Raw genomic sequence first — 14,221 nt, forward strand, 5'->3', positions numbered from 1 at the left:
CACCTGTAATAAAAACACTAAAGTAAAGACTCACTGCAAACCATGGGACACAAGCCACAGTATCACGTGCAGCTGTGCCACTTTCACAAAAGGGCTCCTCACAGAATCACAGAATCATAGAATGGCCTGGGTTGGAAAGGACCTCAAAGATCATTGAGTTCCAACCCCCTGCTGTGTGCAGGTCGCCAACCAGCAGCCCAGGCTGCCCAGAGCCACATCCAGCCTGGCCTTGAATGCCTGCAGGGATGGGGCATCCACAGCCTCCTTGGGCAACCTGTTCCAGTGCCTCACCACCCTCTGCGTGAAAAGTCATCTCCAAAACCAGCGGCACCACAGCAGTGGGATGAGGGGAGAAGCTGTGAGATTTGTGCTGGCTGGAGGCAAAGCGTGAGGGCCGGGATCCTTCGGCCAGCAGGCAGAACTGTGTTAGTGCATCCTTAGGGCCCCCTCATGGACCCCCCGTGGGCCACCTCGGAGCCACTGGGGCCCCTCGCGACCACTCGGACCAATCACGGCTCGGAGCGCAGCACAAGCCCCGCCCACTCACATCGCTCCCCGCCTATTAGGGCGGGGCATAAATGACCCTCACTGCGCCTGCGCGGCGCCGGTAAGGCTATATAAGGGCGGCGGCCGAAGGTTGGGGCGCTGTTCGCTTTCCGCCCGCCGTGAGCTGACAGCTCCGTGACGTCACTTCCGGCCGGCGGTAGCTGCAGCTGAAGGGAGGAAGGATGGAGGCGGTGGTGCGGCGCTGCCCGTTCCTGGCCCGCGTCTCGCAGGCCTTCCTGCAGAAGGCCGGGCCTTCCCTGCTCCTCTATGCCCAGCACTGTCCCAAAATGATGGAGGCGGTGCCTCCTGCCGCTGCTCGAGGCCTCGCCACCACCGCCGTTCGCGAACAGCAAGCGGAGGAGACCCCTGCGGCCCGGCCGGGTGAGTACGGCCCGCTGCGCTGAGGGGCCCGGCGCTGTGTGAGCAGGGGGAGGCTCCCGGAAAAGCCGGCTTCTGAATGAGGGTCGCTTAATGCTTTAAAGCTCGGCGGTCGTTGAGCGTGGGTGGCTCTGCTGTAGCTGCAGTTGGGCTCGAACCAAAACCTGAGGCTGCTACGGGCAGACCTGTATCCCCCCCTGAGGAAGCATCTCCTAGGCTGAGGTTTAGCGCTGATGGCTGAAAACAGCAGGTGTTCAGAGCAGGAATTTTTCTCTTAGGAGTAAATGAGGGGTTTTGACCTCAGAAGGGTACAGTGCTGTGTCTAGCATCTGAAATCAGATGCTCCTTGGGTATTGTTGGGCTTTCTTGCTTATGTAAATAGTATGTGAGTACCCAGCTAAGTAACTCAATGACTTGTGCTATGTGAGTTGCTATGCATAGAAAAGCTGAAGCAGCTATTAAAATGATAAAACTGAAGTGCTTTCCTTTCTCTCTGCCCTCCTCAGAGGCCAAAAATGCCAAAGAAGTGGCCCAGCAGAACACAGATGGGTCACAGCCTCCTGCTGACCACCCACCTGCTGCTGCTGGCCAGAGCTCTGCCACAAAATGCCCATTCCTGGCAGCTCAGATGAACCACAAGAGCAGCAACGTTTTTTGCAAAGCCAGCTTGGAACTGCAGGAGGATGTGAAGGAAATGCAGGTGGACAGGCAAGGTATGTACTGTGTGCACTGTTGCATTGGTTCCTTCTGAGAGCTTTTGGTACTTGATATTCTTCTACTCCATGCCAAGTGTAGCAATCATTGGATACCTTATGTGGGTAAGGTTATGGCAAGCTGCAACAAAAAGTTGTTGGAGAATGCAGGTATTAATGGTGAGCCTGCAGTATTGTGCAGTCATTGCTTTGGGTAATCATCATTCAGAAATCCTGTGTGCTATAGTTTGATACCCTGGTTCTATGTGTGTGAATTAAGTGTGTTCTAAGTGTGTGGTTATTTTTTCACCCAAAGCAGGCTGCTGGGACAAGAAGGCTTTACCAGAGTGCTGTTATAGACAAGGGTGGTATATACATAGATAGAAGAAACAGGAGCAGGATACTGTGCAAACAGCAGCACAAATCTAAGCTGGAAAGCAAGTGTCCAACAGGGCTTTCTTTTGTAGATCTAAAGGGTGTTGGCTGACTTGTAATCCTGATGCAGAAATGCTGTCCTTCAAGGAAGAAACTTTTCGCCAATATCAATAAAGCCTTGTCATGCTCCTCAAAAGGAAGCCTGTTTTCTCCTTTTTAGTGGCATTGTTTTAAAAAAAAAAAACTCTGCTAGCTGAACAAAGTTCTGGAGGTGGAAAGAAAGCTGCCAGCTAGAACTCTGCCTTCAGTTAGCTATGTACCCATTTGTTCAGATGAGTGCTGTAGCTCTGTAGGATGGGGCTGTGAGTCACAATGAACCAAATTTGTTGTAAGGAAATTAATGTAGTGGGGTGATTGTGTTGTATGGGACAAAAAGGAAAACCTTTCTAATCCAAATTACTAGCCAGTGCAACGGCTGAATTTGGCAGGAGTGTATAGATCCAGGCATGTGCTTTCTGAAGAATGAAGAGTTACTTAAAAGTTTACCTTTCTGAATTAAATTTAAACACCTCTATCTCAAACTCACTGTAATTCATTATGATATCTGTAGGTAAAGAATTTGCCAAAATACCAACTAATTCTGTGGTGAGGAACACTGAGTCTGAGGGAGAAGAGCAGAGTGGCTTGCTCAAGAAGTTTAAGGACATTATGCTGAAGCAAAGACCTGAAAGTGTGTCTCATCTGCTTCAGGATAACTTGCCAAAATGTAAGACTGTCTGGCAGTACCCTCTCAGGCCCGATCCCTTGTGATTACTTTTTTCCTGTGTGCTAAAGTCTTTGTTTCATTTCAGCTGTATCCACCTTCCAGTATGATCAGTTCTTTGAGAAAAAGATAGATGAAAAGAAGAAAGATCACACCTACCGAGTGTTCAAAACGGTGAACCGAAAGGCACAGATCTTTCCCATGGCAGATGACTACTCTGATTCCCTGATCACCAAGAAGGAGGTGTCTGTGTGGTGCAGCAATGATTACCTGGGCATGAGTCGTCACCCTCGTGTGTGCGGAGCAGTTATGTGAGTAGGGCTGCATTCCTAAGAGATGGATACAGTTTAGGGTGCTCTCAGGAGCATCTGTAGGCAGGCTGCTGAAGAACTGACTGCATTATACATAAGCTGCTTCTGATGTCGTTCTTGGTATAATTAAGCATGTACTCCGCTCTTCAGCTGGTGTGGGTAACTTAATGTTTGGCTCTATGGCTCCAAGTGTAGGTGTCGGTCCCTGACCCATTCCTTGACTTTTCTTTTTTCCTCTGAAACACCAACTACTACCAGTTAGCCTGGATGGTGTGTTGCAACTATTCCTAGTGACTGATTCCTTAGTTCAGTGAACCCCTGAGTTGTGCAGGTTGTTCAAGGATCGTTAAAGCTAACAGCAGCTTTTTGCAGCCATTTCCTTTTTAAGATGATTAAAGAATCACTGGTGAAGATATTTTAGTACATATTCGTCTATGTAACAGATGAACGTTAGTGTCACTAACGTATCTTTTTGGACCCTGTGTAGGGATACACTGAAACAACATGGTGCTGGAGCAGGAGGCACAAGAAATATTTCAGGAACAAGCAAATTTCACGTTGACTTGGAAAAAGAACTGGCTGATCTTCATGGAAAAGATGCAGCTTTGTTGTTCTCATCTTGCTTTGTAGCTAATGATTCCACCCTCTTCACTCTTGCTAAAATGCTGCCAGGTGAGAATAAGCTGTATCTTGTATTTACTGCAAAGCACAGCCTTGTCCTAAGCAGCTGAGAGAATGCTTCCCAGGTGTCTGCTGATAGTGGAGATTCATCGTACCCAGCCAGCAGAGTATGCTCTGTCAAGTGCTGCATTCAAATTATGTTCAGCTCCTGCGAATCGTGGTACTGAGCCTGAGGCCCAGGAGCTATTTACTGCAGAAAGGATTGGAGAAAAAACACAGGATCTCTCCCTCACTTAAATGCCACTTGAGAATTAGGCAGGAGGAATTCAGTATCCTCCCACCTGTGGGCGTGAATTTCTCTATTCCTTCTGTGTGGTCCAGGAGGGGCTTCCTTTAATTTCAGAAGCTCTTGCATGAGACATTAAGGACTTAAGAAATACAGGAGGTTTTTCTTAGTCTCAGGTTCATATTAGTTTAAACACCGAATAGAAACCTTACATATTTTTGCTTCATGATCCACCCTTCTGATCAAGGGCATTGCTTCGAGAACGTGCTACCCTTACTGCTTGAGTGCTTATGGTACATAAGATGCTGCTCAGCATTAGCTGATGCTTTCTGTACTTGATGTGTAACTGGGTTGTTCCCTCAGGCTGTGAGATCTACTCTGATTCTGGAAACCATGCCTCCATGATCCAGGGGATTCGAAACAGCAGGGTGCCAAAACACATCTTTCGCCATAATGATGTCAACCATCTTCGAGAACTGTTGAAGAAATCTGATCCATCTACCCCTAAAATTGTTGCATTTGAAACCGTGCACTCCATGGATGGTAAGGTGACATAGGCTGCTTTCTCTTTCCAGTGTAGCCAGTACTGAGATCTGTGGTTTGGGTCTGGAAGTACACTTCAGACACTTACAGCAATTTGTAATGTTTGTCCAAGTTGAGTGCAGAGGATCCTAAACTGCATTTTGCTGCTTTGGTCTGTAGGTGCTGTCTGCCCTCTGGAAGAGCTCTGTGATGTGGCCCACGAGCATGGGGCAATCACTTTTGTGGATGAAGTGCATGCTGTGGGGCTGTATGGAGCTCGAGGTGGTGGGATAGGGGACCGGGATGGAGTCATGCACAAGATGGACATCATCTCTGGAACGCTCGGTATGCACAGCCTGGCAGTTTCACAGAAGCTTACATATTATAAGGCAGCAAAGCTTCTGAGCAGCCAAATTAAGTGGGTTAACTCAAAATCTGTCTATTGAAATGAACTTGCTATGGATTTACTGGGGGGGAGGAGAGGGTGTTTAGTATTTTTCAGAAAGCCCAAAGGATTTAAGTATGTCCCAGTTTGGAAAGCATTTGTTAAGCTACTTACTTTGTCTTAAATCTTTTAGGTTAGCATTCTTGCTTTAAACAAGCTAGTGGGGGGGAAAAAAGAGTCCTGAGTCAATTCAGGTGAGAAAGCTAGCAGGGTAGCACTCTGTACATGGTTCTTTTATGTGAAATGGAGTGTTCCTAATCCAGAAACCTGAGATGGGGGGGTTACGTAAAAAGACTTGGCAAGAGCTGAAGCAACTGCTATTATCTGAGGAGAATGCAAGCTTGGCAGTGAGTTTACTGCTGCAAATGGGAAAGTTGTTTAAACAGCACCTAAAACATAAATAAAACTTAGTAGGGGAGTTAGTGGCTCGAGCTCTTACAGCTTTGTTCTGTTTTCATTAGGATGTGACCCTCAACACCCTGGTTTTGTGTGTGGCTCTGCTTGGGTACCAGAGCATCCCCCTATTTGGAAAGTAAGCATTAATCAGACAGAGTAACCACCATGTGTGCTCTTCAGGAGTGTGGGCTATTTCCAGCATCTCTGGAACAGATTTAAAGTAATCTGCTGAGAGACTTAGTGTTGATCTTCTTGGGTCACTACCAAAGACTGTGCTTCTGAGGTCTTCCCCAAATCAGAAGCTGAGTGTTTGATGCGGTCTGGAGCTATCCCTGCTGTGTAGGAGCTAAATAGGTGTTATCAGGGTCTAGAAACAAAGCTGCAACATGCTGAGTACAGGCAAGATGAGAGGGAGGGGCTGAAATGGTTGCCTGCCGTGCACTTCCAACCATTCTGATGGGTGGAAGAAGGTTACTTGCATTTTTAATTTCTGAATTGTTTTTTAGGCAAGGCTTTTGGCTGTGTGGGAGGATACATCTCCAGTACAAGTGCTCTGATAGACACTGTCCGTTCGTATGCTGCTGGCTTTATTTTCACAACATCCCTGCCACCCATGCTCCTGGCTGGTGCCCTCGAGTCCGTCCAAACACTGAAGAGTGCTGAGGGACAAGTATTGAGGCGCCAGCACCAACGCAATGTGAAGCTCATGAGACAGATGCTGATGGATGCAGGGCTTCCTGTAGTGCACTGCCCAAGTCACATCATTCCAATAAAGGTGAGTACTTAAGATCTCTATTAGAGAGCCCTGGTGTCTGTGGTTATGATCAGCTTGTTTTCCAGTATTCATAAATACTCATGAAGTTGAAACTCTGTCCTACTTACATGCTGTGAGTCTGGCTTACCTCTCATGCCTGAAGAATAAAGGCTGTGATTTAATTGACTTCAGCCCACTATGAATGTTGTGAAGTAAACTGATAGTGTGTGAAACTCTCAGTCTGAAAGTATAGGTAAGACATAGATGGCAAGAACAAGCCAGTAAAAAGAATTCGGGTACAAACAATTACCTGTTCAGGCTGCAGATGGCTCTAGAGTGGAGATTTTGAGTTCTTACGTCTGATGGATATTCTATCTAGTGGGTGGAGGGGAGGCTTGACATGTTTGGCTGATGAAGTTAGGCTGGCAACTTTTGCTACCTTGCATTTTCTGGTTGGTACTGAAACTTAAAGTTTGGAATTTCAGGTTGCAGATGCTGCTAAAAATACAGAGATCTGTGACAAGCTGATGAGCCAGCACAGCATCTATGTCCAAGCAATCAACTACCCCACGGTTCCTCGTGGAGAAGAGCTGCTACGTATTGCCCCTACACCTCACCACACCCCTCAGATGATGAGTTATTTTCTTGGTGAGTGGATTCATGCTTTAGTATGATGAGAAGACTGGGCTGCTTATGCAATCTTAAAGATAAGACTAGGAAATGATTAAATTTTAAATGATATTGGCTGGATAATGTTTGCTGCAGCTTTCATGTCCTACACTTGTGCACCTAACGTGAGCATGAGCAGTGAAAGCCAACAGACTGACCTAGAATACTGTGCACTTCCAGTGCATTCCTACATCCAGCCAGTTCTGTCCCAGTCACTCCTGCTGGGGCTGCTTGTACATCATCCAAACAGCCTTAACAAGAGAAGATTAACTGCAGCCCTATTGCGTCGGTCCATAGGTGAATTACGTCCTAAACAATTCTTGTTTCTCTTCCTTTCCTGGGATAAGTGTTCTGTCAGTTCCCTTTTGCTGAAGTATCTGATGTTCTGAGGTGTGATCTTGGTGCGTTTCCTTGTTTGTAACAGAAAGGCTGCTGGCTACATGGAAGGATGTTGGGCTGGAGCTGAAACCACACTCATCAGCTGAATGCAACTTCTGCAGAAGACCTCTACACTTTGAAGTGATGAGTGAAAGGGAAAGATCCTACTTCAGTGGCATGAGCAAACTAGTATCTGTCAGTGCATGAAAGTAACAGTGTTAATTCTATTCTTATCTAGTCCTCATATCCAATCGGTAGCATTTTTAAATTACTTAAGCATTTTAATCATAGTTAAAGCACTAAGCTCTGAAAATAAATTTCTAGAGCCCCTGTCCAGTTGTATTTTTTTATTTCTTTTCTATTCAGCCTCCATAAGAAGTGGCAATGGTTAGAAGGGCAGCCCATTGAATAAAAAGTGCTCTACCCTAACTATCAGCTGCAGTAATGTCTTTTCAGTGAGTGTCAGCCAAAACAACATCAGTAATTTCCTACTTCTGTAGAAGGTGTAGGTTTATTACAGAAAGAAGATGTAGTGACACTGAGAGTTCCTCATCAGTCTGGCTCTGTTCCCCTCTGCTTTCCCATGCTTTCGGCTTTGTGCTTACCTCTGTCTGGGTAGGAGATAAAAAGTTGCTCATAGTTGGCAGAGTCCTGCCACGTCTGCATTCCTGAATCTTAGAGCTCACCTTCAGTGGAAAAACTGCTTGTCAGTGACTGGTCCTTAATCATTCAGCTCTTGGACAGGTCTGACATTGCTGCTTTTGCAACCTCTGAAAAATTTGCATGGCAAATGGGGTAACAGGCCTGTTCAAAGCTGTCATGCATAGTGGAGTCGGGGAAGTAATTCTATGGGTGTATGTATGCATTGAGAAGGCAATACTGGCATGAAGGCCTGGGCAAAGCAGTGCGCTGCTTCCTTCATGCACAGGCATGTCTTGTAACTGCTGCAGGCTTGTTTCTACAAGTCTCTGCACAGTTTTTCTCTGGGTACTCCTCTCAGGATGTAAGCCAGTGCACCTCTGCTGTTACGGTTGCAGGCATGCTGTGAAGTTGCCATGAGGGTCCATTCTAATATTGCAAATAGCCACAAACTGTAGCAAAGTCATCATCTCTGTCCATTGACTGTGGGGAACACAAGTGTTGCTTTGCTGCTCCAAAAGGCTTAGCTTTTCCTTGCCGTGGCACTAACCTTATCTTAGGAATTTCCCAGTGCTTCTGGGAGAAAAGTATGATGCCTCATCCCTGTGGCCTTGCCTTGCAACAAGCAGCTCATGGCTAAGGCTGTGTGAATGTGCAGCTCCATTGCAGCTCTTTTCTCATCCGCAGTGAGGTTGTAACTGGAGACACTGGAAAACTTACAGGCCAGTCATCAGCCTCTCCTAGAAGAGCATCTTAAGCACTGCAGAGGTGTTTGCAACGCTAGGAGCGTGGTGAGCACCTGTATGTGATGATCAGTGCCCTCTGCACTTGTTCACGTCTGATGTGGTGCATTCCCTTAACTTGCACAGGTAAGCAAGGGGTGAAGGCAGGGCCAGAGTGCAGTGGGAGACAGGCAGGGCCAACCATCACGGCTGCAAAGAGTGACAAAGCCAATGACACATGGAAAGAAGGCGTTTTTCCCCATTGAAAAAGGACAAAGAATGAAAAAAACAAACACAGATTGTTTCCCAGCAAACAAAGCTCGAATGGCGGGTTGTGTAACTGCTGGTGGTTATATAAGCACGAGTTTGGTTTCTGGAAAATAATAAGGGGAAACAATTGGAAAAAGATGTTTAAAGCTGGGGACAAATGGGCTGTAGCACTGATGGAATGAGAAAGTGTGAGGTGTGAAGGCACTGCTAAGATTTCCCTGTTGACCCACACAGGCAACAGTACCCATCCATTTAGTTGAGTGTTGCATAGCCCTAATTGCATATCCCCCCTTTCTCAACCTATTATTTACACAACTCCTGGAAGTGCAAGTGCAGTAAAACATCCTGAATGCAAAGAAAAGCACGCCTTGGCAACATGTGCAGATGCACAACCCACGGCTACCCCAGTAAATACCCAAACCCTGGGACCACAGAAGACCCCAGAGAGCAGCAGGACAGCAGACTGCTTTAAAAATACTTTATTCTTTAGAAAATACAGCATTCAGTACAGTGTGCTCCGCTCCCCCCAGGCTTCACACCCCCCTCACTGGGGCACCCCAACACGGTCAAGGCAACATCGGCACATTCACCGGTGAGCGGGGAAGGGCACAGGAGCAGCCCTGGTGTTACCACTGCCCAGGGTGTGGGGGAAGCAGGCCTCGCTGGTACCCAGCAGCAAGGTGCTCTCCTCCCCAAGTCCTCTAAGAAAAACCAAATCCACAGTGCCAAACTCAACCCCTGGGGACAGCCCTTGGTGACCAGCGATGTCCTCTATGCTGTGAGCACATGGAGCCCCAGCTGGCCCTACCTGGGGGCAACCTTCCTTGTGCAGGGATTTGGGGCAGCCCACTTGGGTGGGAGCTGGGTGGCCTTCCAGGGGCTCAGGGCTTTATCCCATTTCCCACACCCTTTTCCTTGCGAAGGGCAATGTTCAGCCACCCCCTCTCTCACCTGGGTGCCAGCCTGGACCAGAGATTCATCCCACAGATGACAACACCCAGAATTAATGGAGCAGTCAGGCCAGCCCCTGCCTTGCAATCACACTACAAACATTGAGGCACCCCTATGCTGATAAAAGCACAGGGATGGGGATGAAGGAAATGGGGAAGGATGAAGTAGGACGACAGACAGCACAGGGGACAGGGGTGGCATGGAATGGGTTCTGGCTCCTGTCCCAAACCCAGCCGCAGGGCTGAGGCAGGGCTGTAACAGCTCCCTTCGAGGGAAAAGGCTGTCTTTGGTGGATCAGAAAGGGGATCCAAACATTGCCAACAGGCACAGTAACCTTTCTCCAAAGTCAGGTGGAGCTCAGACCTTGCCCTGCACCAAGAATGGACCAAAGCAGAGCTGGGTGCTGCCCTTCCTCTGCCCATACCCATTAAAAACTGGCTTCAAAGTCCATTGAGCCACATCCCTGTGCCCCAGCTCAGACCCTAGGGGCTTCACAGCCAGCCCAGCCCAGGAGGCACAGGGACCCAGAGCTGGGTGGGAACAGCACGGAGTGGCTGTATGGGAAGCCACCAGCAGTGTCAGGAACTGGGCAGCTGCTGCTTGCATGTCCAGGGCCCCGGCCATGAGGATGCTCTGTATGACAGCTGGGAGTGAGAGGGGAAGGGAGAAGCATCTGTACTCCCCAAAAGGCAAATCCAGATAGAACAAGGGGCTGTCTCTCACCAGGGACAAATGCTCCTGCCAGGTGCTGGACTAAAGTCCCCTCTTCAGAGATGGATCTGGGCTGCAGCCTGGAAAGGCTTGGGCAGCCATAGGACTTGCACAGCGGGGCTCTGCTGAGCAAAGGCTGTAGGAAGAGGGAGGAGGGAAACAAGCATTTAATGTAATCTGCTATTAAACCAACACGAGGTACCATCTCCTTCTTTTGCATAGAGCAGCTTGTAGGTGAGTGAATCCTTCCCTCAGCACAGGTAAACCAAGGAAACTGGTCCCAGCTGGAACCAGGGTAGGCTGGGGACATGGTGCTGCTGCTCCCATGCTTCCCCAGTTGCTCCCAGGCTCGCACAAGGACATGGAGAAAGAAACACAAACACCTACAGCCTGTCCCCATCCCACTGCTCTGCGTCGGGAGAAACAACCCGTCCTGATGCTCAAAAAGGAATGAAAAAGGGAAAAGAAGGGGAGGGGAAGGCTGAGATGGAGGGAAAGATCCCCAGGTCAGCAGAAAGGCCTGGAACGGAGGGGTGGAAGCTGGGAAACGTCAGGGGGATGCTGTCCATTCACCACCCGTCCCTGCCTCATCCGGATCTAACTGTCCTCGCCGTTCTCTCCTGGCCCTTTGATCAGCCTCTTCTGTCCCCGTTTCCCCACGGGCCCCTTGGGCTTGGCAAAGGCCTGCTTGAAGGCGTGCTGCTTGGGGTGCACCTCGTCATACAGGAACTCTGCCGTCAGCTCAGCGCCGTCGTCGATCTCAATCTGCACAGGGAAATGGGGTGTGTTACCATCAGAAAGGTCAGCGCCATGGAATGGTGACACAGGAGGTGTAACGACAAAGGGACTAGCACAAATGGAAATGGTGTTACAATGAGAAAGGAAAGGTGCTCATCTATCTCCAAAGATCTGGGCTTGCAGGGAAAACTCCACAAGGGAAGGATCTCCAACCAGAGATCCTTCCCCAGTGGCAGTCAGCCCTTCAATGAGCTTTAAGAGAGGTGCAGCCAGGCTCCATCCCTTCCTGTCTAACAGCCGAATTCCCTTCACCTGTGTTCCCAGGGCTGACCGGGTCCTTTCCCCAGGTGCTCAATCAGTGGTTCAGGCTGGGACTCAACAGTTACCATAAAGGGTTTTAGCAGCTTTCAGAGAATCAGCTGAGTTGGGAAAAGCCTTCGGGATCAAGTCCATCCACTAACCTGAGCTACGGAGTGCCATCACCAAGCCATGTCCTTTACTGTCACATCCACACGTCTCATAAATTCTTCCAGGGCTGGGGCAGCCCATCTCAACGCCTGACTGCCTTCGCACCCCAAAATGCTGCTCCCTCAGGGCCACCCCGCACTCCTCCCCAAGGACATGATGGGTTTGGACCAAGGACCCAAAGGGTAGAAGCAAAGGGGCCTCCATATGCCCACCGTGTGAAGTTCTGTTGTCAAATGACTCAAAGATTTAGGTCATTTCAAGCTCTCAAGCAGGGAAATCCATCCTCTCCTACCGGATAGAAGTCTTCACCAAAACCACAGATGCTGGGGATACCCATTAGGGCTGCTCAGAGATGTCAGTACAAGACCACTCCCCTTTTCTCCAGGCCGCTGCGAAACAACCTCAGTGATGCCTGAGGCTTCCCTGACTTCTGAGACCCCACCCCAGTCAAAACCACGTCACATCCAGGAGGTAGCGACTCACCTTCTTCGCTATCTCCAGATAGAACTCCTGCTCCACGGTGTCGAGCAACCGACTCTTGCAGCTGGAGTAGAGCATGCGCTCCTTGATGCTGCATTTGTACCCAGGCATGGAGTAGATGAACACTGCGAGAGAGGAACAAGGCTCAGTGCTGCCCACGTACAAGGATGGGGAGCAGCCAGATCCTGGCTTTCTGGGGCTTTTCCAGGCTGAAAAGCCTGACAAGCTCAGACGCAGAGGCCAGGCCGTCCCGCTGCCATACTCTACAACTCAGCAGCCCCTTGCACAAATCCTCCCCAGTTCTCCATACTCAAGACCTGAATTGTGCATTCCCCACATTCTCTGGGCCCCAAAGGCTTGCTGCCACTCCCTTGGGGGGAGCACGGCAAGGGAGAATCCACTCTGACCCCCCACACCATTGCTAAGGGCACAGCCAGGAGCTCTGAGCAGTCACTGCTCACCAACAGACTCCAGGTAGTCTCCCTCATGTGAATGCTTGTACAGGAAGAAGTGGTAGCGAGCAGAGTCCTGTGGGATCCTCTTGGGCAGGTCAGTGATCTCTGTAGGGCTTGTGTGCACCAGGTCGATGGTCTCCCGCTCCAGATCCAGCTTCTGGTTGACAGAAAGGGACAAAAGAGAGCAAAGTGCCACAGCAAAGGGTGCTTGGAGGTGCAGGAGGAGCCGTGCCAGGGACTCACCAGCTGGATGTAATTGATTTTCTTCTGCTTCAGTGCCTGGATAGCCTGCTGCGCATCCAGCTGCAGGGGAAAGGCCAGGCCCTGCAGGGTCTGGTGCTTGCTCTCCACACTGATCTCTGTCTTCACCTGCAAACAGAAATAGCACTGAGTGTCAGGGTGGTCATGGACCAGGTGCCATCTTCAGCTGCCCCATGGTGAAAGTGCATCCTCATGCTTGCATTTGCCAAGGCACAGAGCAGCAGCTGGGGGCATCCATGCCCTCCTGGGGTCAGAAGGCCTGTCCAGCCTAACCCAGGAACTCGTAGGTTTGATGGGTGAGCGCAGGAGTGCTGGCAAAGCTCTCAGGCAGAGGCAATGCTTGGGACACAGCTCACTGGCAACACAGCATTAACATTTAGGATGTCACCAGCCTCAGGACTGTGCTGCTTCCCAGCGTACAGGAATCACCCAGCAGAGTTTGTCCCTGCTTGTGCATCCCCCAGACCCCCAGCTCTGCTCTCCTCCCTTGCACAACCGCTCCCAGAAAAGAACGTCTCAGCCAACATCAGCACTACTGACGCTTCTCATGGGGCTGCATTGGCACAGGCTGCCCAGAACTGTGGGTGCCACCCCTGGAGGTGTCCCAGGCCATGGAGAGGCTGGAAGCAGCCAGCCCATGGCAGGGGTGGGGCTGGGGTCTGTGCGGCCTCTTCCAACCTAACCACGCTGTGATTCTACGATTCTCAGCATAAGGCTGTTTGCAGAGAAGTCCTAGCTGGGGACAGGGCAGAGTGCCGCAACCAACACTGCTGCCTCTTCACCTCATCCTCCCACACTGCAACGTGCAGGGAGCCTTGAAATCCCAGCATCCAGCTGCGTGGGTCTCGGGTCACCTACAGATGCCCACTGCCCACACCGGAGCGAGGATTCAGAGACCCGCAGCTCACACAAGCCCCGTTTTCACACCAAATCCCCAAAAGCAGAGGCTGCATCCCTGCTTTGGGAGGAGCAAACAAATCCCCTCTCCACCAGACCAAAGCCACTGCAAAGAGGAAGAAAGACGGACAGCCCGCGTCACATCAGGCACCTCCACCCCGAACAGGGCTGTGCTGTGACCCTGCAGGAGGGAAAGGAGAGCGGGACGCGCAGCGGCACAGCATACCTCCTCGGGGCTGGGGTACTCTACCAGCGATGGGCAGCAGCAACAGCCCCCCACCATCTGCCATAGAATACAGGGAGACGGAGTCACGCCGACGGCGGAGGAGCTGCCCCTGAGCCCCCCCCCACCTGCCCCAGGCACACAGCAGCGCCAACCCGCACACTGCACACCAAGTGCTGGTTTCGTTTGGGATCAGTTTAGGAGGTTTAGTGCAAAGATGAGAAAAGCCTCTCAATGCCTCCCCCTCCCCTTCCCTCCCCCTCCCTTTTT

General features: G+C 50.2%; 2 protein-coding genes across 2 annotated transcripts in view; one reads left to right on the forward strand and one right to left on the reverse strand.

The window, feature by feature from the left end:
- The first annotated feature begins 638 nt into the window (after positions 1-638).
- On the forward strand, positions 639-7,468 carry ALAS1 (5'-aminolevulinate synthase 1). The gene is made up of 10 exons (XM_003210004.4): positions 639-927; positions 1,431-1,637; positions 2,602-2,757; positions 2,843-3,065; positions 3,553-3,737; positions 4,336-4,515; positions 4,675-4,839; positions 5,842-6,110; positions 6,575-6,737; positions 7,183-7,468. The coding sequence occupies exons 1-10, from the start codon at positions 729-731 to the stop codon at positions 7,341-7,343; spliced, it is 1,908 nt and encodes a 635-aa protein (XP_003210052.1). The 5' UTR covers positions 639-728; the 3' UTR covers positions 7,344-7,468.
- A 1,763-nt stretch (positions 7,469-9,231) lies between these two features.
- TWF2 (twinfilin actin binding protein 2) overlaps positions 9,232-14,221 on the reverse strand; it is a 15,011-nt gene continuing 10,021 nt past the window's right edge. The window contains exons 5-8 of the mRNA XM_003210009.4: positions 12,814-12,939; positions 12,577-12,727; positions 12,119-12,240; positions 9,232-11,194 (exon numbers count right to left, since the gene is read on the reverse strand). Of these exons, the coding sequence (XP_003210057.1) occupies positions 11,027-11,194; positions 12,119-12,240; positions 12,577-12,727; positions 12,814-12,939 (567 nt within the window). The 3' untranslated portion in view covers positions 9,232-11,026. The remainder of the gene's footprint in view (positions 11,195-12,118; positions 12,241-12,576; positions 12,728-12,813; positions 12,940-14,221) is intronic.

This window comes from Meleagris gallopavo, chromosome 14 (genome assembly GCF_000146605.3).
Source record: "Meleagris gallopavo isolate NT-WF06-2002-E0010 breed Aviagen turkey brand Nicholas breeding stock chromosome 14, Turkey_5.1, whole genome shotgun sequence".
NCBI lineage: Eukaryota > Metazoa > Chordata > Aves > Galliformes > Phasianidae > Meleagris > Meleagris gallopavo.

Bases quoted from the DNA above. Each gene is read 5' to 3' on its own strand.
- ALAS1 (XM_003210004.4), top strand. From the start codon at position 729: ATGGAGGCGGTGGTGCGGCGCTGCCCGTTCCTGGCCCGCGTCTCGCAG. The intron at 1,638-2,601 runs GTATGTACTGTG...TGATATCTGTAG, and splicing joins AATGCAGGTGGACAGGCAAG to GTAAAGAATTTGCCAAAATA. The intron at 4,516-4,674 runs GTAAGGTGACAT...TTTGGTCTGTAG, and splicing joins AACCGTGCACTCCATGGATG to GTGCTGTCTGCCCTCTGGAA.